The 26734-nt window shown below is 42.0% G+C and overlaps 1 protein-coding gene across 1 annotated transcript in view; it reads left to right on the top strand.

Annotated features, from left to right (window-relative positions):
* The window catches only part of LOC120548944 (neuronal PAS domain-containing protein 3), a 72452-nt gene extending 67162 nt beyond the window's left edge, over positions 1-5290 (top strand). The window contains exons 5-6 of the mRNA XM_039785448.1: positions 1857-2746; positions 3987-5290. Of these exons, the coding sequence (XP_039641382.1) occupies positions 1857-2746; positions 3987-4778 (1682 nt within the window). The 3' untranslated portion in view covers positions 4779-5290. The remainder of the gene's footprint in view (positions 1-1856; positions 2747-3986) is intronic.
* Positions 5291-26734: the final 21444 nt, after the last annotated feature.

The raw sequence follows: 26734 nt of genomic DNA, 5'->3' as shown, positions 1-26734 counted from the left end.
ACCGCTTCCCTCTCCTCTCTCTCTCTCTCTCTCCTTTCTCTCTCTCTTCCTCTCCTCTTCCTCCTCTCTCTCTCTCTCTGTCTCTCTCCCTCTCCTCTTCACTTCCTCCTCTTTCTCTCTGTCTCCCTCTCCTCTTCACTTCCTTTCTCTCTCTCTCTCTCCTCTCACTTCCTCCTCTCTTCTCCTCCTCCTCTTCTTTTCTCTCTCTCTCTCTTTCTCCCTCCTCTCTCTTCTCTCTCCCTCCTCCTTCCTTCCTCCCTCCCTCTCTCTCTCTCTCTCCCTCTCTCTCTCTCTCCTCTCTCTCTCTCCTCCCTCTCCTCTCTCTCTCCTCCTCTTTCTCTCTCTCTCCCTCCTCTTCCTCCTCTCTCTGTCTCTCTCTCCTCTCACTTCCTTCTTTCTCTCTCTCTCTTCTCCTCTCCTCCTCCTTCCTTCTCTCTCTCTCCCTCTTCACTTCCCTCCCTCTCTCCCCTCCCTCTCCTCCCCCTCTCTCTCCCTCCCTCCTCCTCCTCTTCCTCCTCTCTCTCCCCTCCTCTTCCTCCTCCCCTCCTCTTCCTCCTCCCCCTCCTCCTTCCTTCCCTCCTCTCCCTCCTCTTCCTCCCTCCCCTCTCCTCTTCCTCCTCTCTCTCTCCCCCTCTCCTCTTCACTTCCTCCTGTCCCCTCTCCTCTTCCTCCTCTCTCCCCTCTCCTCTTCCTCTCTCTCTCTCCCCTCTCCCCTCTCCTCTTCTTGCTTCTCCTCCTTTTCTTCAAGTCACAGACACCGTAGGCGGCGCTAACTCAACAGATTTGCTCTTCAACCTGTGTGTGAAGCGCCCTGCTGGTTTTTTTACGCTCTCTGCTAGCTAAAACGCATTACGTTACGTTACGTTACGTTACGTTACGTTACATTACGTTACGTAACGTTACGATCGTGTTAAAAGTTTCTAAGAAGTTTTCGAGAGGCGGAGGAGTGTCGAGCTGCCTGGATTCAACTTCATGCAAACGAGGAGCGAGCAACTCGGTGAACGCTGAAGACCGGCTCGTTGCAAGAAGTTGCAAGTTTCAACTCGTCTCGTCGCGAATATTTTGGTCACAACTGGGCTCAAAAAAGACTCCAAATTCGTTTTTCGGTTCCAGCGAGAGAATAAATCTGTTCTGCATGGAAAGCACACTTAATGGAGATGCGAGGTTTTCCCCAGACAAAGCAATTGAGTCGACATTTCAGGTGCCATGAGGGAATCAGAGCGATGCCAGCTGGGCACCTCAGTGTGGGCTGGCACGGTTTGGAGGTGTGTGTGTGTGTGTTTGTGTGTGTGTGTGTGTGTGTGTGTGTGTGTGTGTGTGCCAACATGCCTGAACAGCAACAGCTACAGATACCAAACACACATCAGCGCGCCCGCAACAAAACACAACACGTGGAAATCCTGTCTGGGTAAATAAAAGGATCAACACCTGCGAGTCACTGCACAAGAATCCAAAATACACAAAGTGAAGTGAGGGAATGTTTTAAGGGAAAAAGAGCCTGTTGCCTTCCTTTTCATGCCACCAAATTTTTAATATCTGTTTTAAATATGCAGAAATATTGCCGTGTAATTTGGTTGGAAACATTCGTGTTTCCAAGAGGATAAAACCTGACGATTTTGGGGATCCATACTGCCGGTCCTGGAGACCCTAACCTGAAGCGCCAAATAGTTTGTTAATCAATCAATCAATCAATCAATCAATCAATCAATCAACATTTATTTATATAGCACTTTACAGCGACCAATAACAATGCCAAAGGCACCTGACCAAGTGTCCGTATGTTACACGATGGGAGTGAGAATCTGTTGGATATGTCAGTCTGAAGCTTATTAACTGTACCTTTTTCTCCCCCGCAGATAATGAGAATGCCAAGTCCGAGGGGAAACCGGGCCACCAATCAGAACGCGAGGACCCGGAGACGGACAGCAAGCGTCAACAACAGCCCGGCCAACCACATTGCTCCTCCGAACAGGAAATGAAGCGACAGGAGGAAGGAGACAGCTCGAGTAACCCAGAGAGCCAGGACAGTGACGATAGTCTGGAGCCTTCGGATGCAGAGGGGGAGGAACAGGAGGAGGCAGGAGGAGGAGGAGGAGGAGGAGGAGGAGGAGGAGGAGGAGGAAGGCTGGGGAGGTTAGCAGGACTGGGAGGGTTGGGCGCTTTGGGCGCCATCGGAGGACTCGATAATCTGGGCGGGCTTCACATTAAAGTAGAGCACTATGGCGACGGAGAAGAGGTTCAGCTGCACAACTCGCAAAGTTCTTCATCGGAGGAGGAGGAGGAAGAGGAGGATGACCAGGAGGAGGAGGAGGAGGAGGAAGACGTAGGCGTGCAAGATTGTGACAGCGCCAACGCCGGAAGCAAGCTCCAGAAGAGGCGAAAGAGGAGGAAAGTGCAGAAATGGGACGGATCCCGAAGCAGGAGGATCCGTCTTTCCTCGACCTCGCCGAGCCCAGTCGCCATGGGAGACGCCGCGGCGCCGCTGGTCGACCCCTCCCAAGCCGCTCCCGCGAACTCCTCCCACCTGCTCGCCACGGGCTCCTCCCCCCCGAACGGCGCAGCGGCCGCCACGTCCTCGGTGTTGAAAATCAAGACGGAGATGGCGGAGCCCATCAACTTTGACAACGACAGCAGCATCTGGAACTTCCCGCCCAACCGAGAGATCTCCCGAAACGAGTCGCCGTACAGCATGACCACGAAGCCCGGCGGCGCGCCGGGAGGCCACGAGAACTTCCCCTCACCACAGGCGAGTAGGCTATTCGGTTGTGCGTTATGTCACTTGTCCAATGGACCTTTTTCACAGCAGACATGTTGACTCGTCCTAGTAGGAAAAGCACAGCTGAAACTGATAACCTTGACGATGGCTCAGGTCCATCAAGTGTCCCAGTAAGATATTTCAGTGAGTCAGCATGCACAATACCAGGACCTCTCCTAAGTGGAATGCAGCCATCAGTAATGGTTTAATACCAGGGTCTCTCCTAAGTGGAATGCAGCCATCAGTAATGGTTTAATACCAGGACCTCTCCTAAGTGGAATGCAGCCATCAGTAATGGTTTAATACCAGGACCTCTCCTAAGTGGAATGCAGCCACCAGTAATGGTTTAATACCAGGACCTCCTAAGTGGAATGCAGCCATCAGTAATGGTTTAATACCAGGACCTCTCCTAAGTGGAATGCAGCCACCAGTAATGGTTTAATACCAGGACCTCTCCTAAGTGGAATGCAGCCATCAGTAATGGTTTAATACCAGGGTCTCTCCTAAGTGGAATGCAGCCATCAGTAATGGTTTAATACCAGGACCTCTCCTAAGTGGAATGCAGCCATCAGTAATGGTTTAATACCAGGGTCTCTCCTAAGTGGAATGCAGCCATCAGTAATGGTTTAATACCAGGACCTCTCCTAAGTGGAATGCAGCCATCAGTAATGGTTTAATACCAGGGTCTCTCCTAAGTGGAATGCAGCCATCAGTAATGGTTTTGAATACACCTGTGCTTTTCCTACTATGACATGTCAACATGTCTGCCGTGAAAAAGGTCTCTACGTAGTCTATCGAGGTTGGGCATTGTCAGTGCATTGTGGAATTTGTGCGATATGTAGGCTATTGGGGTTGTGCAATATTGTATTATTGTAATATCGTACTGTGCAAGGGCTGTGTCCCACTTATTGCGGAGAATACAGCCAATGGAAATGTTTAATGGGAAGTGCCAATGAAAGGAGTAGTTAATGTGCTTATTATATGTATATGGAAGCATGTTTGTGTTGCATGAGAGAATGTGTTGAGAGATATTTGTATTTGTTGTCTTTTCTGTTTTGTTCAATTCAATTTTATTTATAGTATCAAATCATAACTCGAGACACTTTACAGATAGAGTAGGTCTAGACCACACTCTATAATTTACTATTGTGTGTTGTGAGTCCAAAAATAATTTCCCTTCAGGGACAATAAAGTATATCATATCATATCTTATCTTATCTTATTATCACAGGGCGGCTCGCTCCAAGTGGCCATCCCCGACTCAGTCCTGACCCCGCCAGGAACCGAGGGAGGAGGAGGAGGAGGAGGAGGAGGAGGTGCGAGGAAGCCTCCTCCTTACAACGGAAACTCAGCGCTTTCTTCCGCTTCCAACGGCGCCAGTTTGGCGCTTCCCTCCAGCGGCGCCTCGTCAGCAGACCCTCTGTCCCCTCCGCTGTCCGCCTCGCCGCGGGACAAACAACAAGGCACTCCCACAACCTCTTCCTCCTCCTCCTCCTCCTCCTCTTCCTCATCCTCATCGACCTCTTCCTCCTCTTCGCTGCTGTACTCCGGCGATCTGGAGGCTCTGCAGCGTCTCCAGGCCGGTAACGTCGTGCTCCCGTTGGTGCACCGGGTCACGGGGACTCTGGCGTCCACCGGCACGACCTCTCCGCGGGTCTACACCACCGGGACCATCAGGTACGCGCCGGCAGACGTCACTCTGGCCATGGCGCAAGGCAACCTGCTCCCGAACGCCGCCATGAACTTCGTGGACAGCTCCGGGTTCGGCCTGGACCCCAAGACGCCGATGGAGATGCTGTACCACCACGTTCACCGGCTCAACATGTCGGCCGCGGCGGCCGCCGGTCCGTTCGTCGGGTCTCCGGCGGCCGGAGCGGGCGGGAACGGCGCCCTGGGAGGCCAGATGGCGAGCGCGGCCAACGTTTTCACCACGGCGGAGGGACTTTTTTCCACGCTACCGTTCCCGGTGTACAGCAACGGGATCCACGCCACGCAGACGACGCTGGAACGGAAGGAGGATTAACGCAAAGCGCTCAAGACCGCATTACTGTGTTTGTTTTTTTTTCCGGAACCAACGAACTGTGTCAGATTTAACTAAGACTTCAACTCGCTCGTGAAAATAAAAACGAAAAAAGAGAAATAAAACAAAGACTATTTTATCTTCTTTTTATCAACACAGCACTGTGTGTTTTTTTTTTTTTTTTCGAGAGGGGAGAAAGGACAGGAAAGGACGACATATGTACTCTAGCACTTTGAATCTGAGCAACTGAGCTTGTGTAATAGACATGAATGACCCTCAAACATGTCCACGCCCCCTTTTTAATCTATCTTTTTTCCTCTCTCTCTCCTCCTCCTCATCCTCCTCTTCTCTGCCTCTCTGTCTCTCTCTTTCTCTCTCTCTCTCTCTCTCTTTTTGCTCCTGTTTCTTGCGATCAGCAACAGTTTTTCTCTCGGATCAAAATGAACAACAGGACACAAAAAAAACAACTATTCTTTAATGTGAAGAAATCCATTTTTTATTTTTTTTTTGGCCTACAGAGAATTCATATTACCGGAAAGGACTCCGCTGGAGCCTGACGGGGCGAACCTTTTTATCGTTTGGCGTTGTTTTCTGATGTGTATTTAACGGAGGACGGTACAGGGATTTGTTAACGGACAGAAAACTACTCCTCCCCAATATGTATCTTGATGTGATCAAGGCTTGAAAAGAACAGTTTTTAAACCCGAGAGGAGGAGGAGGAGGAGGAGGAGGAGGGGTGCCGGGCCATTCCTGCACCACACAAAAGGTCTCAGAGATAATATAATCTTTTGAAAAAAGGTTTTTTGAGGAACGTTTTCTCGATTGAGGGAATAGTTTAGAGAATTAATGCTCTTTTTCTTTGTCATTTCCTTCCTTTTTAAAAAAAAAAAAAAAAAGAAATATCTAAAAATCTAGCTCAGATTTTAACTTACGAATCAAGCATTAAGAAGCAAAACTTAAAAAAGCAATGTCAGCCGGGTAACGACCTGTGAATTAACGAATGTTATTACTTCCTCTTTTATCCCAGGTGTTTATACCTGCAGGTCTCGCACCAAACCATAACCACCTCTACATTAATCTCCTCCCATCTCACACCTTTCCTTCTCTCTCCTATCCCTCTCTCCGTCTACAGGGTTTCCGCAGGATCTTAAAAAGTCTAAAAAAGTCTACAAATTCCAAATCAAAATTGTAGGCCTTTAAAAGTCTTAAAGGTCCCATGGCATGACAATTTCACTTCATGAGGTTTTTTTAACATTAATATGAGTTCCTCCAGCCTGCCTATGGTCCCCCAGTGGCTAGAAATGGTGATAGGTGTAAACCGAGCCCTGGGTATCCTGCTCTGCCTTTGAGAAGATGAAAGCTCAGATGGACCAATCAGGAATCTTCTCCTTATGATGTCATAAGGAGCAAGGTTACCTCCCCTTTCTCTGCTTTGCCCGCCCAGAGAATTTGGCGGAAGAGAAAGAAAGAGAGAGACATCATGGCTTTCAAACGAGCAAAGTGGCAGTTGGCCAAGGCCACACCCCCACCCTCCACCTTGCCCCTCTCTCCTCCTCAATAGCTACAGACACAGAAATGGTACATCCTAAGGAAAGCTCATTGTGGGACTGGCTCTAGTGGCTGTAATTCTGCACCAAGGCTGAATTTCGGGAAAGAGACTTCAGATACAGTATTAGGGACCACTAAGGCCTATATAAAAGAGACTTCAGATACAGTATTAGGGGACCACTAAGGTCTATATAAAAGAGACTTCAGATACAGTATTAGGGGACCACTAAGGTCTATATAAAAGAGACTTCAGATACAGTATTAGGGGACCACTAAGGCCTATATAAAAGAGACTTCAGATACAGTATTAGGGACCACTAAGGTCTATATAAAAGAGACTTCAGATACAGTATTAGGGGACCACTAAGGTCTAAATAAAAGAGACTTCAGATACAGTATTAGGGGACCACTAAGGTCTATATAAAAGAGACTTCAGATACAGTATTAGGGGACCACTAAGGTCTATATAAAAGCATCCAAAGAGCACCATGTCATGGGACCTTTAAATTTGCCGAAGTATTGAGTTCCAGGTCTTAAATCGTTTTAAATGGGTCTTAATTTTCCTACGTCCATGTTACACTCATTGAAATGCTTTTTTTATTCTGTTGTGTAATAGGTCTTTCTTTCGCTAGTCCAAATATATAATTCGCTGTATATGAACATATTTATTTACTTTGCAAGTACTGTTGTGGGTCTGCATTTCATTGTACCTTAATGTTGTGATTTAGGTTTTAAATTTCATTCATAAAAGTCTTAAATTTGACTTGTTAAAACCTGCAGAAACCCTGGTCTATACCTGATCTTTCAAATCTTTCCGTCTGCATTTCTTGCCCTGTCGATCGACAGATTCATGGTGCTACCAACCCGTCCAGTAACCCGGATTCAGCTGGCTGATGTGGGTGCTGTAAACGAATACCCCACACTCATCCTGTTTTCTGTTGTCGGAAGGGAGATCGGGGGGGGGAACAATTATAAAAAACCTTTTGTTATTTTCTCTTCTGGCCTTCAGGAAAGTCAGAAACACAGCGAAACCTCTAAATCAGCGACATCATCTCCATGTTTTCACCCTAAAATGTCCCTCTAAGAAAACGCTTAATCTGATTGGGCCGCGAGGGGGCAGCGCCGCACGGCAACATGGAGGTGATTGGTTGAATTTTTAGTAGGGATGCACTAAATCCAGATTTCGGCTTCGGATTCGGCTGAATATTGGTGTTTACGTAGGTGGAGCGTTCAATGCAGTAGGCTGTGAGAAAGTGGACATGGAACTGGTTCAATGCAGCAGGCTGTGAGGAAGTGGACATGGAACTGGTGAGCAGAAAAAGTTGTTGTTTGGCAGTACTTTCAGTCAAAAGAAGGCCATTCAAGTCCAGCTACATGTTCAATCTGTTCAATGCTGATTGGTCTGGTGGTGGCGAGGACCTTAAACTATACACAACATGGCCGCTGTTACAACATCTGGTACGAAACATCCGAAAGAATACGAGTTGTGCACGAAGGAATCTCCAGACAGCAGCCAGAATGCAGCAACTTCAGGTACGGCAAAGGAAGGACAGTCCCTGTTTACTTCATTCATGTGTTTACTGGGTTCATGGACTGAGGATGGGAGGAGGAGTCAGCACCATCTCTACCAGTGGATTCGGTATTCGGCCGAACCCCAAAAAAAATCTGGATTCGGTGCATCCCTAGTTTTTAGGCTGCATAAGTGTAGTTTTTATTTGTACGTATTTTCTAACTTAATCACTTTTAATTCTCAGTGAGACTGAGGCTAATGGTGTCGCTAACTTGAAAAATGAATGTTGAAAACCTCGAGCGGCTCCTGTTTCTTCGCCGTTTTTACTTTACTTTGCACTCGTACAACTATACTTGCTTTGTTTCCCTCTTCTCCTTCTTCTTCCTCCTCCTCCTCCTCCTCCTCCTCCTCCTCCTCTTCTTTTAGTTATTTCTTCCCCTAAACCAGAATCACCTCTACGAGATTTTCCTATAAAAGCAATCCACTCTCTTCCATCTCATCGCCGGACCCTGTGATTTAAAAAAACAACCAACAACAGCAGCCAACATATCAACAAAGGAGATTGTAAACGTAAAAACGTGCATTTTATCAATCAATCAATCAATCTATCAAACAATCAATCCAAGAACTACAAAGAAAAAAAGAATACGGATGTTTTTAGAGGATGAGAAAAAAGAATCACATTCCTTTAAACAATGTTGTCTCCGTCGGTGTTCTTACGTCGTTCTGTGTTTCTTCTTCTTCTTCTTCTTCTTCTTCTTCTTCTACCCCAGCCACCCCCACCCCCCCAAAAAAATAGAAGTTTTAGTGTTTTAAACAAGCACTGTGATTCTCGTTCATTTATAACTTTTTTTTTTTAAGTTTCTTCTACTTTTTTGGGTAAAAAGATATAAGAAGACAAAAAAAAGAATTAAAAAAATGTAAAAATAAAAGACGAGTAAGTAAATAATAATTAAAAATTTAAAAAACTGTCACGACATGCCATCTTTTTAAAGTCGACAGCCCCGTCTTTAAAACCATCCCGTCATACCTTATTACCCAGTGTGATTAAGCCGTAAAAACGTGTTACCGATGTGTTTAGTGTCACTGGCTGTCAAAAAGTCTTTCATGGCGACTTCTCTCTCTGTGTGTGTTGACTATATGCAGTATATACTGAGCTACTGTTGCTGTTTTTGTCCTTTGTCTTCTCTGTGCTCTATCTCTAGTGTCGGGGGGGAGGGGGCGGGGCTTAGAGATGGAGAGGGGTACAAGTCTACGGGGATGATTGACATAGCCTGGAAATCCAGATCCAAATCAGAAAGATTAAGGGGTCTGGCAATGAGTAATGAAAATGGCCCAACTCGAGGGTTGGCACCAAGCATGCATTTGAAAATCTCACTGCACGCAATTGGATAACACTACGACCAATCACAACAATAAGCCCCATACGCTTAGCTACCAGCGGAGCTAACTGGTAGATTAAAGTCTTAGCTACCAGCGGAGCTAACTGGTAGATTAAACTCTTAGCTACCAGTGGAGCTAACTGGTAGATTAGACTCTTAGTTACCAGTGGAGCTAACTGGTAGATTAAACTCTTAGCTACCAGCAGAGCTAACTGGTAGATTAAACTCTTAGCTACCAGTGGAGCTAACTGGTAGATTAGACTCTTAGCTACCAGCGGAGCTAACTGGTAGATTAAACTCTTAGCTACCAGTGGAGCTAACTGGTAGATTAGACTCTTAGCTACCAAAGGAGCTAACTGGTAGATTAGACTCTTAGCTACCAGTGGAGCTAACTGGTAGATTAAACTCTTAGCTACCAGTGGAGCTAACTGGTAGATTAGACTCTTAGCTACCAAAGGAGCTAACTGCTAGATTAAACTCTTAGCTACCGCGCGGAGCTAACTGGTAGATTAAACTCTTTGCTACCAGCGGAGCTAACTGGTAGATTAAAGTCTTAGCTACCAGCGGAGCTAACTGGTAGATTAAACTCTTAGCTACCAGTGGAGCTAACTGGTAGATTAGACTCTTAGTTACCAGTGGAGCTAACTGGTAGATTAAACTCTTAGCTACCAGCAGAGCTAACTGGTAGATTAAAGTCTTGCCGTATCCAGTCGGCAAAAACGTCCTTCTTGCAAAGGAACGATTGGAGCGCCGTCTTCTGTTCCTCTTTTAGATAAAAAGCCAAGTCTAACTCCTTCACTGTAGCGGCCAAAGCCATTTCAAACAACTGGTGTTCATCCGTAGCCATCTTGCAATGTTTACTAATGACTTCGATGTAGCAGCGCTGTCGTCATCTGTTTAGCTCGCCTCTGGCCCACCTATATCAGATACACCAATGTGATTGGTGCACCGATAGCAGATACACCGATGTGATTGGTGCAGCTCGGCTACCAGGGCATAGTTAACGAGCATCATTACCGAATGCCAGAGTGACTCGCTGAGCAAATTGTGCTCTCGCGAGAACTCTGGATTTCCAGGTTATGATTGACAGACATCCCCCTCCAAAAATGACCTTCTTTGTCTCTTGCCCCCGTCTCTTTCTCTCCATCCCCACCCCCCGCCACCCCTCTATCTGCAGTCTTAGTGAAACCAGTGGAGGTTTGTGGAATTTCGTGTTCGGTGGCCTTTGCAAAAAGACAAAAAAAATACTTTGTAGAGTCCACCTTTTTTTTCCAACCTGCTGCTTCCTTTTTGTCCCTTGTAAAACCTCTTTTTTGTTTTTCTTTTTAGGGTTTTTTAATCCTTCTCTCTCTCTCTCTCTTTCTCTCTTTCTCTTTCTCTCTCTGCTATTGCTTTTCGCTGTTGTGTAGTCTTAAACAAAAACCTCTTTATCTTTGCTGTCCTTTTCTCTCAGAGATGAAAAAGATTCTTTAACTAGCTCAAAGGTTTATGGAGCCATGTTTTTTGGCCCGCTAAGGAATTCTGGGAATCGCAGTTTCTTCCGGCTCTTGCGTACAAAGTATTAAAGAAATAATAAATATTTAACGCTGTATTAGAATTAAATTATGATGAGGAAAAAAATAAGCATTAAAGTAGCATTTTTTTAGATTGTAGTCCTGGACAAAAAGAAACCATAAAAAGCCTCAGTTGTGACACATTTCCCAGAGTTCCTTGGGGCTTCCTGTGTGCATTGGGTGTATTTCATTGGTTCCCACCGAAACTTGTTGACTTCCTGCGCAAACTTCTCTCACGGGACAAACAAAAGTTACACAAGTGGTTCAAAGGGGGGAGAATTAAAAAAAAAAAATCTACTATTTCAGGACACGTAATGAAAAAAGAAAAAAAAAACGATTTTAAAGATTTCTAAAGAAATTAAGAAGATAAAAAAAAAAATATTTCGCACTATAAATCTATTTTTATAGGTGTTTTGGAAAAACTGAACTGCATGTTTAGTTAGTTCGTCCGATGCGTTTCACGTGATCGAATCCCTCGTTTTTATTTATTTATTTATTTTTTTTCCGGGTCCAGCGTTTTTTTGTCGTTTTTCTTGCCGTTTTTTTTTTTTAAAAGTCTGTCAAGCCCAAAACGGGGGACGAATAAAAAGTCTGTATTGTCAAAGCGAATCGAGCCTCTAACCCCCCCGTAGCGTCTGTGCTTTCTCGTTACTGCGACTAACACGTTAAACAACAAAATAAAATTATGAAATTTAACGATGGATTTATTTGTTTCCGTGTTTGGTGAAGGAGGGGGAATGTGATTGGTCCAACTCGATCTGTTGGTTGATTGTTTGGGGGTCGTTCTGTGGTTGAATGTTAAATTCAGTCATTTCAGGAGCAAATTTGTTTCCGCGCACCTCTGGATTTTAGCGTTCTCTACTTTTGGTGGTTTTTGGGTGAAAGCAAAGGGGGGTGGGTGGTGGGGGTGGTGACAGACGTATGGACGAGCCCCCATTTGGCAAAGAAGAAGATTGCTGGGGGGGGGGGGGTCGTTTGTGGTTGAATGTTAAATGCAGCCATTTCAGGAGCAAATTTGTTTCCGCGCACCTCTGGATTTTAGCGTTTTCTACTTTTGGTGGTTTTTGCGTGAAAGCAGGTCGGGGGGGCGGGGGCACAGATGAATGGACGAGCCCCCATTTGGGAAAGAAAAAGGGGGATTGGTGCGCGGGGTGTTTTGGGGGCAAAACTCAGACGAAACCAGGAAATACACCCACATGTAACAAAAACCAAACAGCCGGTCCAAGCTGTTTCAATGTTTTTTCTGTGTTTTATGTCGAAAAATGAAAACTTTGCTGGTGATTTTAAAAACGTGAAAACCTTAATCACAGCTGCTGTCGAAAATACATAGTGTTTAAGAATTACAAATATTGAAAAATCACTTCATTTACCTGTGAAGAAACTGTGTCTGTGTTTTTAACTATTTCTTGTACAATTATACAGATTCTTTTATGAGGAACTTGGTGCCAAGTAGCTGAAATATGGGAGAGAGGGAATCTCTTATTATCAATGTTAACAGTGTTATAAAATTCTAAATACAAACAAATTAAAATATTAAAAAAGAGAAAAACTATGGTACATTTCTATTTTTTGTTATGATTTTTTTGTTATGAACACATGACTAACTGATGCTAACTTTGAGTGCCTGGCTTTTGTTTTATTATTATTATTATTATTTTGGAAAGACATCTTTTTGAGTTTGTTTACCATGAATAATGCTGCAAATCCGAAAATGTACATACTTCATTTTTATAGCAGTTGTTCTTTTATAAGTTTACTAGGTTCTCATCCGTTCAGAGGAACGTGTCACGTACATGGTTGTCTTTCTGTAACCCAGTTTTGACCATCTTACAGGTGCCATATTCATAATAAAAATTTCTCTCGAATTTGTTACCAGATTGCATCATTTCTTCTGTTTGACACCTTCAGCCATCCCGCCAAAATAATATACAGATGCTGCCACATCTTAGTAAGCCACTTTCTTTCTCTTCTTTCTTTCTTCTGTCCTTTTCTTTCCGATTCCTTTTTTTATTTTTTATTTTTTTTAAAGGCAGGAAGGATTATACTTGTTTTCTGGTTCTTGTTAAGATAAATCTTATAAAAGATTGTGTTTGGCGCCGCTGCGCTGACATTGCTGGGAAAGATAAGACGTATACAGTGGTGATGGCGCAGTGGCTATGACACGTTCCTTTGGTGTGGGAGATCCGGGTTCGATTCCCACTGCGATACATCAACCAATGTGTCCCTGAGCAAGACACTTAACCCTTAGTTGCTCCAGAGGTGTGCGACCTCTGACATATACAGCAATTGTAAGTCGCTTTGGATGAAAGCGTCAGCTAAATGACATGTAATGTAATGTACAGTGATGTAAGACCTGGCTCTGTGCTGGCTCTTTAGCTCTGTGGAAAAGCAAACCGGTTCTTTGGAGGCTCGTCAGTCGAACCAACTCCGAACCGGCACTAGCTCTAGCTCTGAACCAGCACCTGGTTATTGTAGGTGGAAAAGGGGTAAAAGTGGTCCTGAATCAGACCCAGGTCAGATTTCTTTTCAATGCAGCCACAGTGTGAACAACCAAGGCGGATTTGATGAGACTTTTACGTCAATCTACATCGACATTTGTCACGATTATGCGCCGGCGGGAGTTGGCCAGAGACACAGACGGTAACATTAAAAACTTGACTAGGCCTACAACATGGAGAACAGTGATGGAGCAAGTCAATGGAGAGGAAGAGGGAGGTGTTAGACCTAATTAGTGTATGCTTATTAATGTTACAGCTGTCATTACACAAACATTTTGAAATAAAAGTGAAAATGCTTACTTCCACCATAACCTCCCTAACTTTAGTGCAACAGCGTGCTGCGTCTGATGTCATTGTTATTGGTCTTTTGAACATGCGGGTCAGTTCGAAACCACAAACAATTCACACTGGAATCTGATACAGGCCACATTTTAAAAGATAATGTGAACAGCCAAACAAAACAATTGGATCTGAGCAAAAAATCCAAATTAAGCATCAAGACTTGCGGTGTGAACGTAACTTTGACTACTTCAGGATTTTCTCCTGAGAATGAATGCCGATTTTGGATTAGATTCAACTTTATTGTCATTGTGCAGAGTACAAGTACAAAGGCAACAAATGCAGTTTGCGTCCAACCAGAAGTGCAAAAAGAGCAGAAAAGTGCATGTGATATACAAAGTATGGACAGGTATGGACAAGTATAGAAAGGTGGTGCATAGACAGAACAAGAAATATAGTGCAGTGTAGACAGTAGTATACAGTTGGTTTAAAGAAGGTGGTTTAGAGTAATATAAATTAAATATGCAATAACCTTTCCAACTAAAGATAAAAACCAGATGTTAGTGGGGTTTTTTTGTCCAGTGGGAAAGGGCCCATAGATCTAGATATAGAATCCTGGATTTTCAAACTAGGACAACAATACGAAATATTGAGCGATAGACAGAAAAGAAGTATTTCCTGTAAAACATGCATGTTTGGCATTCACGGCGTCTCCCTGACCTTCCTGTCAGCGTTCAGTTGGACAGACGGGCGGAGACGCTGCAGAGTGATGGAGGCCCAGAGGCGTTTTGAAACGAAGCTCCCATCCTGCCTGAAAAACCTTCAGACAGCCAATCAGGTACGTGTATATGCAGCAGAGAGGTGGAGGTGGAGGTGGACACATCACCTGGCACACAGGTCACTCTTCATTTGGGGTTTGCTTCATCCTCGATGGCCCTGACACACCAACCTGACAGCCGACCATCAGGAGGACAGGCAGTCGGACTCATCAGTCTCCCCGAGTTGGTCCAAAAAGTGCCTAAGAGCACACCGAAGCAACGCTGACTTGAGCGTATGTTCTGCACGTGTGCGAGACGTAACACGTCTCCATAACAGCAGGCGGCGCTAATCTGTATTGTCGCCCTAAAGAAGAATACCGGCAGCTGATTGGACGAACGCGTCACGTAGGTCTGGCTGCTCCCGGATTTTACTACGGGGCATAATGGCGGCTCGTAAAATGGTTAAAATGGTTTCCGTTAAAATACGAAAATTGTTCACCGTTTCTGAAAACATTTAAAGAGAGAAATAGGCCGTGCAGTTGCTGAATCTGTCTTCATTTCAGATCGACAAAGGTCAGTTTGAAAGATTTTCGTCAGATTTTGAGAGGCTGTTCGTCACGCTAACATAAGTGCACTGACCGACGGCCGATTATCGGGTTTGTGTGTCAGCGCCTTTAGTCTCGCTGCTTGTAGATCAATATGGTGTCAAGGTATACTCACTTTAATATGCTGCAAAAGAAGTTCCAACAACCGGAGGAGCTAACCCTTGTGATGTCTTTTCGTCGACCAACGAGCAACTTTTAGTTTTTCTGGGTCAAAATTTTTAATTAAAACTTTTTGGTTTACGTATTATAATTACACATTCATTTCTTGCATGGATTTTGTAACTGTAAAAATCAAAATAAACCATGTTTACGTCTTTTTCGACACTTTTGTCGCTTTTCCCCAATGTTTTAACTTTTATCCAAGTTTTTTGACACTTTTTCCGAAGTTTTTTAGGACCATTTTTTCTCTTCTCTTTTATAATTCCTTTTTTTGTCAAATATCATAAAATTGAATACAGCAACCAAATTCAATGAAAGTAATGAACTGATAATTTACTTTATCAGTTGTATCGAACCATCCACGTTTTTTTACAATGTGGTTGAAAGAAACCCAAATTTGTGATATAATTTAGAAACTAATCTAAGGCGCTTTCACACCTATAGCTCGGTGGACTCTCGCGGCGGGTTGGGACGTTGGTGCATTTTTCATTTGGTTCGTTTTGCTCAGCCTCATGCAGTTGTCAAATGCACCAAACACTGTGAACAAACATCATGCGATCGAGACTGACGCTGTTGTATTGGACAAAATATCCCAACACTTCTGCTCTCAGGAATAACGGAACAACACAAAACTTATAACATCAAAATGTCAATTGACTCTGAGTTGTGGGAGGAAATAGTAAGACTGCCCTCTAGAATATCCATCTGTAATAGATACAAAGAAATGCAGTTCAATATTCTACATAATGTTTACATATCACCTTATATATATAGTAAATACACTCCAGGTGTTTCTCCGAACTGTCCTAAATGTAACTCAGCTAAGGGCACTAGATATCACTGTCTTTGGGAGTGCAAGGACATCAAGGTATTCTGGCAGGCAGTATGCAGTGAAATAAGTTTGGTGACAGGACAGACAACCCCACTCAGCCCACTCATGTGCCTGTTGGGGCTTATACCTGACCCTATGAGAGCTCACAAAGAGACTGTTCAGTTTCTCCTGATGCTGGCTCGAAGGCTATAATGGTCAAATGGGTTGGTAGCGATGCCCCCTCTATTCAGATGTGGAAATCTCTGATATTTGAAGTTGTAACTCTAGAAAGATTGAGGTATTGTCTCAATGGTAAATCGCACCTGTTTAAAAAAATGGGAGAATATTTTTAAATGTCTGAAGATTAAAAGGTCATAAACACAACCTGGATAAAATGTAGGTACGAGACGCTGTATGTAAATTGTCCACGTGCCCATAGATATGGTTATTAATATTTTAAAAAATTATGATGTCACACAGACTGATGATGTCACACAGACGACCAGTGATGTGTGCTCAGAACAGCTTATGGAGCTGAAAGTTATCGTCCCTTAAATCATGTAGAAGTCTGTAAATTGTGTGCAAGGTTGAAACTGCAGGCTAGAAAATGCTCTGTTTTTGGTTCACTTCCTGTATTTGGGTCGGATTGCCTTCTGACCTGAAGAACTCTAGTTCACTTTTTTTCAACGTTTTTCTTGCTTTTTTTCAAACTCTTGTGCCGTTGTTTGAGAATGCATCTGTGATGTAGCCAGACCTTACTCCACAGCACTGTGGACATAGCTCTGGCAAAGGGTTTCGGTATGAGTTTTGTACAGGGTTCTAAGGGAAGGCTACTATACCAACAAATTCTCACTCCCATCGTGTAACATACGGACGCTTGGTCAGGTGCTTTTGGCGTTTGTTATTGACGCTAAAAGTCTCCTTTATCGTCAAATCTAAACATGCTTTATCTGAACGCCCTGGGTCGGGACATTTGGCGTCACTTTTGACGCAGTTAGGTTTAGGAAAACGCCGTTGGTGGGCTTATAAAAAAGGTACGTTTCAGTGACACGAGATACAAGAACGGGACGATTGAGTTTAGGTGAATAAGAACGGGATAGTTGGGTTTAGGTGAAGAAGAACGGGACAGTTGGGTTTAGGTAAAGAAGAACGGGACAGTTAGGTTTAGGTGAAGAAGAACGGGACAGTTGGGTTTAGGTAAAGAAGAACGGGACAGTTGGGTTTAGGTAAAGAAGAACGGGACAGTTGGGTTTAGGTGAAGAAGAACGGGACAGTTGGGTTTAGGTAAAGAAGAACGGGACAGTTGGGTTTAGGTGAAGAAGAACGGGACAGTTGGGTTTAGGTAAAGAAGAACGGGACAGTTGGGTTTAGGTGAAGAAGAACGGGACAGTTGGGTTTAGGTAAGAAGAACGGGACAGTTGGGTTTAGGTGAAGAAGAACGGGACAGTTGGGTTTAGGTGAAGAAGAACGGGACAGTTGGGTTTAGGTGAAGAAGAACGGGACAGTTGGGTTTAGGTAAAGAAGAACGGGACAGTTGGGTTTAGGTAAAGAAGAACGGGACAGTTGGGTTTAGATAAAGAAGAACGGGACAGTTGGGTTTAGGTGAGAAGAAACGGGACAGTTGGGTTTAGGTAAAGAAGAACGGGAACAGTTGGGTTTAGGTAAAGAAGAACGGGACAGTTGAGTTTGGGTAAAGAAGAACAGGACAGTTGGGTTTAGGTAAAGAAGAACGGGACAGTTGGGTTTAGATAAAGAAGAACGAGACAGTTGGGTTTAGATAAAGAAGAATGGGACAGTTGGGTTTAGGTAAAGAAGAACGGGACAGTTGGGTTTAGATTGAGAAGAACGGACAGTTGGGTTTAGGTAAAGAAGAACGGGACAGTTGGGTTTAGGTGAAGAAGAACGGGACAGTTGGGTTTAGGTAAAGAAGAACGGGACAGTTGGGTTTAGATAAAGAAGAACGGGACAGTTGGGTTTAGGTAAAGAAGAACGGGACAGTTGGGTTTAGGTGAAGAAGAACGGGACAGTTGGGTTTAGGTAAAGAAGAACGGGACAGTTGGGTTTAGATAAAGAAGAACGGACAGTTGGTTTAGATAAAGAAGAACGGGACAGTTGGGTTTAGATAAAGAAGAACGGGACAGTTGGGTTTAGATAAAGAAGAACGGGACAGTTGGTTTAGATAAAGAAGAACGGGACAGTTGGGTTTGATAAAGAAGAACGGGACAGTTGGGTTTAGGTAAAGAAGAACGGGACAGTTGGGTTTAGATAAAGAAGAACGGACAGTTGGGTTTTAGATAAAGAAGAACGGGACAGTTGGTTTAGATAAAGAAGAACGGGACAGTTGGGTTTAGATAAAGAAGAACGGGACAGTTGGGTTTAGATAAAGAAGAACGGGACAGTTGGTTTAGATAAAGAAGAACGGACAGTTGGGTTTAGGAAAAGAAGAACGGGACAGTTGGGTTTAGGTAAAGATGAACGGGACAGTTGGGTTTAGGTAAAGGTGAACGGGACAGTTGGGTTTAGGTAAAGATGAACGGACAGTTGGGTTTAGGTAAAGATGAACGGGACAGTTGGGTTTAGATAAAGAAGAACGGGACAGTTGGGTTTAGGTAAAGATGAACGGGACAGTTGGGTTTAGATAAAGAAGAACGGGACAGTTGGTTTAGATAAAGAAGAACGGGACAGTTGGGTTTAGATAAAGAAGAACGGGACAGTTGGGTTTAGATAAAGAAGAACGGGACAGTGGGTTTAGATAAAGAAGAACGGGACAGTTGGGTTTAGATAAAGAAGAACGGGACAGTTGGGTTTAGATAAAGAAGAACGGGACAGTTGGTTTAGATAAAGAAGAACGGGACAGTTGGGTTTAGGAAAAGAAGAACGGACAGTTGGGTTTAGGTAAAGAAGAACGGGACAGTTGGGTTTAGGTAAAGAAGAACGGGACAGTTGGGTTTAGGTAAAGAAGAACGGGACAGTTGGGTTTAGGTAAAGAAGAACGGGACAGTTGGGTTTAGATAAAGAAGAACGGGACAGTTGGGTTTAGGTAAAGAAGAACGGGACAGTTGGGTTTTAGGAAACGTGACACGTGGGCCACGATCCCGGGTCTCCTGGGTGAAAGTCCTCCTGTGTTGTTTGGGTTAGGGTTTTCGGGCTTCCATACTACTCTCTACCGTTGTCGCTCTTAGTGCTACGTCATCTTCAAACGCTGTGTAGCTGCTGCTCTCCCCGGTACGTTCTGTTCTACTAACGCTGAAGGGAGATTGTTACGTCCTATCTGACGATGACAGCCACTGTCCAAACGTTAGTATTTTACGAGTTCGGAGTGACAACGGGTTGACTATACCGATAGTGTCTTTTGCAGCTTTAATTCATCTATCTATTCTCTCCACTCTTTTATCAAGTCCTCCTTGTCTCTCTGACTTTTATACCTTTCTCTCTCTATCATCCCCCCCCCTCCCTCCTCCCCCTCTTCCTCCTCCTCCATGCAGTAATAATAGCGGAGAGGTCAGCCAGTCGACCCTCTGAGGCCGACCAGCCAACTTTAAATATTTCACACTATTTTAAATGAGCGCACATGAATCATAGATCACAGGCAGCGCTGCTCTGTGTGTGTGTCTGTGTGTGTGTCTGTGTGTGTGTGTGTGTGTGTGTGTGTGTGTGTGTGTGTGTGTGTGTGTGTGTGTGTGTGTGTGTGTGTGTGTGTGTGTGTGTGATGAACCCGAAGCTCCTTCTAATAACCTCTGGCTGTCCATCTCAGGGAGAAGGCCTGATGTGGAATTTAGATCGGACAGCGCTGGCCGTTCACCGAAGGCGTTAACGAGCGGCCTTTCATCATCGGCCCTGTGATGGACGGATGATGAAACAAAGCGTTAGAGATGAAAACTCTCTAACTATCTACTCTCTCTCTTTTTAGGGGGCTGATCTTACTAATTCCCCAACATGCACCAGAAGTCAAAACATCACAAAGAATCTGTACAAGTATTTTTGGAGACATGCCGTCGTTAAACCGGAGACTTTATGTGACGTTTACATTTCCTGCAATCTTCCTGCAGTCTGACTGTCTGTGCTGCTTGAAAAGAGAATTTTTATTGAATTTATTACATCTATCCACAACCAGCACTTGTTCTCTGGGTTTCATGTTGCATTGTGGGACAATTTGAGGCTTTTACGGTACAGAAATAGTTCTCAATAGACCGGTGAGCTCAGGGTAGATCTGTGTAGCTGCAGGATGATTAACGGGACAGGAAAGAGGAAAATAAATATTTATTACACACAGACATCATTTTCATATCCCTAATGTTTGTTTTTAAGTATGCAATACTGAATATAGTCTTAGAAAGTATTCAAATGAAACTTGAACTGCAGGCAGTTGTGAGTGTGTGTCCAAGCCTACCGCACCAAGTTCCTCCCGAACTACAAGAGCACAGACTATGTATGTATTAGTGTATGGACCTTTTTCACAGCAGACATGTTGACTTGTCATAGTAGGAAAAGCACAGCTGAAATTGATAACCTTAACGATGGCTCAGTTCCATCAAGTGTCCCAGTAAGATATTTCAATGAGTCAGCATGTACAATACCAGGACCTCTCCTAAGTGGAATGCAGCCATCAGTAATGGTTTAATACCAGGACCTCTCCTAAGTGGAATGCAGCCATCAGTAATGGTTTAATACCAGGGTCTCTCCTAAGTGGAATGCAGCCATCAGTAATGGTTTAATACCAGGGTCTCTCCTAAGTGGAATGCAGCCATCAGTAATGGTTTAATACCAGGACCTCTCCTAAGTGGAATGCAGCCATCAGTAATGGTTTAGTACCAGGGCCTCTCCAAAGTGGAATGCAGCCATCAGTAATGGTTTAATACCAGGGTCTCTCCTAAGTGGAATGCAGCCATCAGTAATGGTTTAATACCAGGACCTCTCCTAAGTGGAATGCAGCCATCAGTAATGGTTTAATACCAGGGCCTCTCCAAAGTGGAATGCAGCCATCAGTAATGGTTTAATACCAGGGTCTCTCCTAAGTGGAATGCAGCCATCAGTAATGGTTTAATACCAGGGTCTCTCCTAAGTGGAATGCAGCCATCAGTAATGGTTTAATACCAGGGCCTCTCCTAAGTGGAATGCAGCCATCAGTAATGGTTTAATACCAGGGCCTCTCCTAAGTGGAATGCAGCCATCAGTAATGGTTTAATACCAGGGCCTCTCCTAAGTGGAATGCAGCCATCAGTAATGGTTTAATACCAGGGCCTCTCCTAAGTGGAATGCAGCCATCATTAATGGTTTTGAATACACCTGTGCTTTTCCTACTGTGTCATGTCAACATGTCTGCCGTGAAAATGGTCTATTAACTGGACACAGGATCCCACAACGGTGCATATGTAGTTCAGTAGAGTGTCCTGCCACAAAGCCTAAAAGGTTTCTGAGCTTCTGGGTGCACTTCCTTGATCTGCTGCCGCTAAATATGCTCACTAGTGTTTCTTCCACTGTCTGATAGACTTTACAATGTGGTGACCTCACAGGAAGGTCTGGCTAGTCCACACAGCATTTCCTGGATGGGAGAAAAACGTGCTCTGGTTTATCGGAATTTCTTTAAACCAATTACAGTCGTCTTGGGTGGTGCTAAGCTCCGGACGGAGCCACGGTGCCTCTGCTAAATAGCCTCAGGAAGGAACTTGTTTTGGTGGAACGTGTACGTTCAAAAGTAGTTTTAGTCGTGCAACAGAAAACTCAGATTGGACAGATAGTCTAGCTAGCTGTCTGGATTTACCCTGCAGAGATCTGAGGAGCAGTTTACCATAGTCCTCACAAATCCACCGGATGTTAGAGCCCCAACACAGAGATAGAGGAAGGGGACGGGACATCTGGCCAAAAAGAGGGACATCCGACATTTGATTAATATCACAAAGTGACGCACTTTAAAGCTTTAAAGTGCCAGATATTTGAATGGAGTTTGGTCTGTACTTAGATGTGTATCTTAAAGACATTTGAAAGAATAACACTGATGTAGTTGATGACTTGGAGAAGTGCTCACATTTAGGTGGCAGATGTGACGTCAACAAGCACATTAGTAGTAAAAGTTGCAGATTTCTTTTAACAGAGTTTGGTCTGTAGAGGTGGGTCTCATGGAGAGTAGTTGATGATACACAGAAGCTGTCTAATCTAAGTAGCAGATGTGATTGTCAAAGAACACAAATACTATTAAAAAGCCAGCTTTTTTTATTGGAGTTTGGTCTGTAGATGCACGTCTTACAAAGACAATTTTTACCAGAATAACACGGATTTAGCTGATGATCTGAAAAGCGCTTAAATTTTAAGTAGCAAATTTGATTGTCAACAAGCACATATTAATGTTAAAGTGCCAGATTTTTTAAAAGGAGTTTGGTTGGGGAGCAGGAGTGCTGAAGTGTGTACTGAGCTGGTTGTCTCCAGTATAAGTCTGCTTAAGTAGAAAGTGAGATGTGGTTAAAAGACCCAAAAAGCTGTTATTTCAGTTTATATAGCAGCAGTAACATGTTGCCCCTATAACAGGTTAATTTGACATTATTGTGTTTAGTTCAAGGGGCTGCTTTTTCTTTTGTCGCCAGTAATATGAGGTGCAGATCATCTCTTCCTTCAGTGAAAGCAGGAATGCATCATTAGGCCCTGAGTGATTAGTTTGTTCTCTGGTAAAGTTGTGGCAGAAAGGCTAAAACTGGGTGTGGCTACTCCCGAATTTTCAAAACCGACCATAATGGCGGCTCGTTCGGAATATGATCTCATATTGTACTGAAATAGTTCACCGAAACATGTTTCTGAAAACATTTTAAGGGAGAAATAAGCCGTGCAGTTGCTGAATCTGTCAGTTTTTTAGATCGACAAAGGTTAGTTTAAAAGATTTTTGTCCGATTTTGAGAGGCGGTGAACCGAGCCGACCGCTACTCATTTGAATACAGGAAAGTCTGTATTTTTGGTGGGCTGGAAAATTGCGTTCACGTGTGTTACGTTTGTCGCTTCATCACGCTCTTCCCGCTCGTCATTTGTCAAGTGTTTTAACATAAGTGTTCCTTTTGGGACAATACTAACCATCGAAAGTGAAGAAGAAACCATCAGGACTTCCGTACAGTTGTGATGTCACAACGATACTACATGTAGAAAGTGCAGCTACAGTGCCGTTACAGTTATTCCCCAGTCGAAATGACAGACTGCAGAGACGCAGAGGGAGTAGATTCAGAAGACCCAAAAAGATGACCAATCAGAGCAGACTGGGCTTTTTCAGGAGGGGTAGCCAAAAGTGACAGAGTGAATGCAGGTATATTCACACAGAAAAATAATGTTTTTGACACATTAAAGCATATACACATGTTTAAGTAGTAACCCAAAATACAAATATTAACCTAAAAAAGAGCATGATATGGGACCATTAATATATTTGCCTCTTTTTTTAGCATGGACTCTGGTCTACAGTTTTGCTCACTTTACTTTGTTGATGAAGTAGATGAATTTGGCTCATGGAATGAGTAAGAATGAATGTAAGAACAGTGTGTTAGAATATCTTTCCTGACACTGTTCTTCTTCCCACAGACTTAAAACCACATCCACTTATCACTCAGAGCTGGGGTTGAGGTGGAGCTACAGGGACATCTAGAGGATGAACACAGGAACTGCAGGTGAGTTTAAATCATTTCAAAAAACACCTACTACATTTACTACATTAGAGTCTGGTTTCCATGAAGACCACTTTTATGAATATTATGTTAAGATATGTGAATAATTGCTTACTTTTAGGAAGTTAAATGCCTGTAATTTCTAGGCCTCAACAGCATCTTGCATTGAAAACATGAAGTTAATTTGTTATTTTTACATAAGCAGCATTTAGATATATAATACAATTCTGCAGAATCCCATTAAAAACAGTAGTTCATGTATTATGTACCATGATTATCAAACATGTTTTATGACATAATATGCCAGGGGTTCTCAAACTCAAAGGACAGCATCTGATTTTTTTTCAAGGACAGAGGTCCAGAATGATAGGTGATAAAAATGTTATTTAATCCACTCACTTATAACTTTAAAGTAGTGCTGTAAAACGATTAAAATATTTAATCACGATTAATCGCATTAATGTCATAGTTAACTCGCAATTAATCGCACATTTTAATTTTTTCTAAATGTCCCTTGATTTCTTTTTGTCCCATTATTTTTTCTCATTTTAATACTCTTATCAACATGGAAAAGTGGATCGGCTTGCTTTGTGCTTTTTTCCGGGGTGGTGTTGTAGTTTTTCTAACGTTACTAGTTGTTGCAACAGCATGTGAAAAAAACTACAAAGTTTGGTAGGCCAAAAAGAACGTTAATCCTGCGATACAAAAAGTGACACCGTTAAAATGGGTTTGCGTTAACACTGTTAATAACGCGTTTAACTGACATCACTACTTTTATATGCTGACAATGGTCCAGACTTTGAGAAACCTTTTACCATATTATGACTTTTTTCGACATACTATACTATGACTTTTATAAAGATTATTTGTTGGGCATTTTGGCCTTTAATAATAAGACAGCTGTAGAGAGGGAAGAGAGATGGGGAAGACAGACAGCAAAGAGCCGCAGGTCGGAATCGAACCCTGAGACGTGCTGTAAGGACTGAGGCCTAATACATGGGGCGCACACTCTACCAGGTGAGAAAACAGGGCATGCTATACTATGACCTTTTTGTGACTTTCTGTCGAAATAAGTCAAAGTATAATATGTCGAAGAAAAGTCATAAAGTCACAATATAGTATGTCAAATAAAGCCATAAAAAAGTCATAGTATAGTGTCTCGAAAAAAATCACAAAAAAGTCATACTATAGTATGTCGAAAAAATCATAGTCAGAAAAAAGTATGTTGACTTATATGTCAAAATAGGTCATAGTATAATATTGTCCAAAAAAAGTAATTAAAGGTTATAGTATAGTATGTCGAAAAAAGCCATAAAAAAGTCAAAGTATAGTATGTAGAAAAAAGTACAATAAAGTCATAGTATACTATGTCGACAAAAGTCATAGTATAATATGTCGAAAAAAGTCAAATAGTCATACTATGACTTTTTTGTACTTTTTTCAATATACTATGCTATTACTTTTTTTCTACTTTTTATCGACATACTATACTATGACTTTCTTGTACTATTTTTCAACATACTATACTATGACTTTATTGTACTATTTTTCGACATACTATACTATGACTTTTTTTGTACTTTTTTCGACATACTATACTATGACTTTATTGTACTATTTTTCAACATACTATACTATGACTTTATTGTACTTTTTTCGACATACTATACTATGACTTTTTTTTTCGACATACTATACTATGATTTTGTTGTACTTTTTTCGAACATACTATACTATGACTTTATTGTACTTTTTTCGACATACTATACTATGACTTCTTTTTTTCGACATACTATACTATGACTTTTTTTGTACTTTTTATCGACATACTATACTATGACTTTATTGTACTATTTTTCAACATACTATACTATGACTTTATTGTACTTTTTTCCAACATACTATACTATTACTTTATTGTACTTTTTTTCGACATACTATACTATGACTTTGTTGTACTTTTTTTCGACATACTATACTATGACTTTATTGTACTTTTTTTCGACATACTATACTATGACTTTTTTTGTACTTTTTATCGACATACTATACTATGACTTTCTTGTACTATTTTTCAACATACTATACTATGACTTTTTGTACTTTTTTTCGACATACTATACTATGACTTTTTTGTACTATTTTTCAACATACTATACTATGACTTTTTTTTTTCGACATACTATACTATGACTTTTTTGTACTATTTTTCAACATACTATACTATGAGTTCTTTTTTTCGAAATACTATACTATGACTTTATTGTACTTATTTTTCGACATACTATACTATGACTTTTTTGTAATCTTTTTTTTATATACTATACTATGACTTTATTGTACTTATTTTTTTAACATACTATACTCATGAACTTTTTAGACATACTATACTATGACTTTGTTGTACTTTTTTTCGACATACTCATACTATGAGTTCTTTTTTTTCACATACTATACTATGACTTTGTTGTATTTTTTTCGACATAATTACAATCTATGACTTTTTTGTACTTTTTTCAATATACTATACTATGACTTTGTTGTACTTTTTTTCGACATACTATACTATGACTTCTTTTTTTCAACATAATATACTATGACTTTTTTTTTTCAACATACTATACTATGACTTTATTGTACTATTTTTCGACATACTATACTATGACTTTTTTTGTACTTTTTTTCGACATACTATACTATGACTTTCTTGTACTATTTTTCAACATACTATACTATGACTTTTTGTACTTTTTTTTCGACATACTATACTATGACTTTTTGTACTATTTTTCAACATAATATACTATGACTTTTTTTTTTCGACATACTATACTATGACTTTATTGTACTATTTTTCGACATACTATACTATGACTTTCTTTGTACTTTTTTTCGACATACTATACTATGACTTTATTGTACTATTTTTCAACATACTATACTATGACTTTCTTGTACTATTTTATCAACATACTATACTATGACTTTCTTCTGTACTAATTTTTCAGCATACTATAATATGACTTTATTGTACTTTTTTCGACAAACTATACTATGACTTCTTTTTTTAGACATACTATACTATGACTTTGTTGTACTTTTTTAGACATACTATACTATGAGTTCTTTTTTTCGAAATACTATACTATGACTTTGTTGTATTTTTTTTCGATATACTATACTATGACTTTGTTGTACTTTTTTCAATATACTATACTA

The sequence above is a fragment of the Perca fluviatilis genome, chromosome 20 (assembly GCF_010015445.1).
Source record: "Perca fluviatilis chromosome 20, GENO_Pfluv_1.0, whole genome shotgun sequence".
Classification (NCBI taxonomy): Eukaryota; Metazoa; Chordata; class Actinopteri; order Perciformes; family Percidae; genus Perca; species Perca fluviatilis.
The sequence above is the reverse complement of the archived record's forward strand: the minus strand, read 5'-3'. Positions and strand labels throughout refer to the sequence as shown.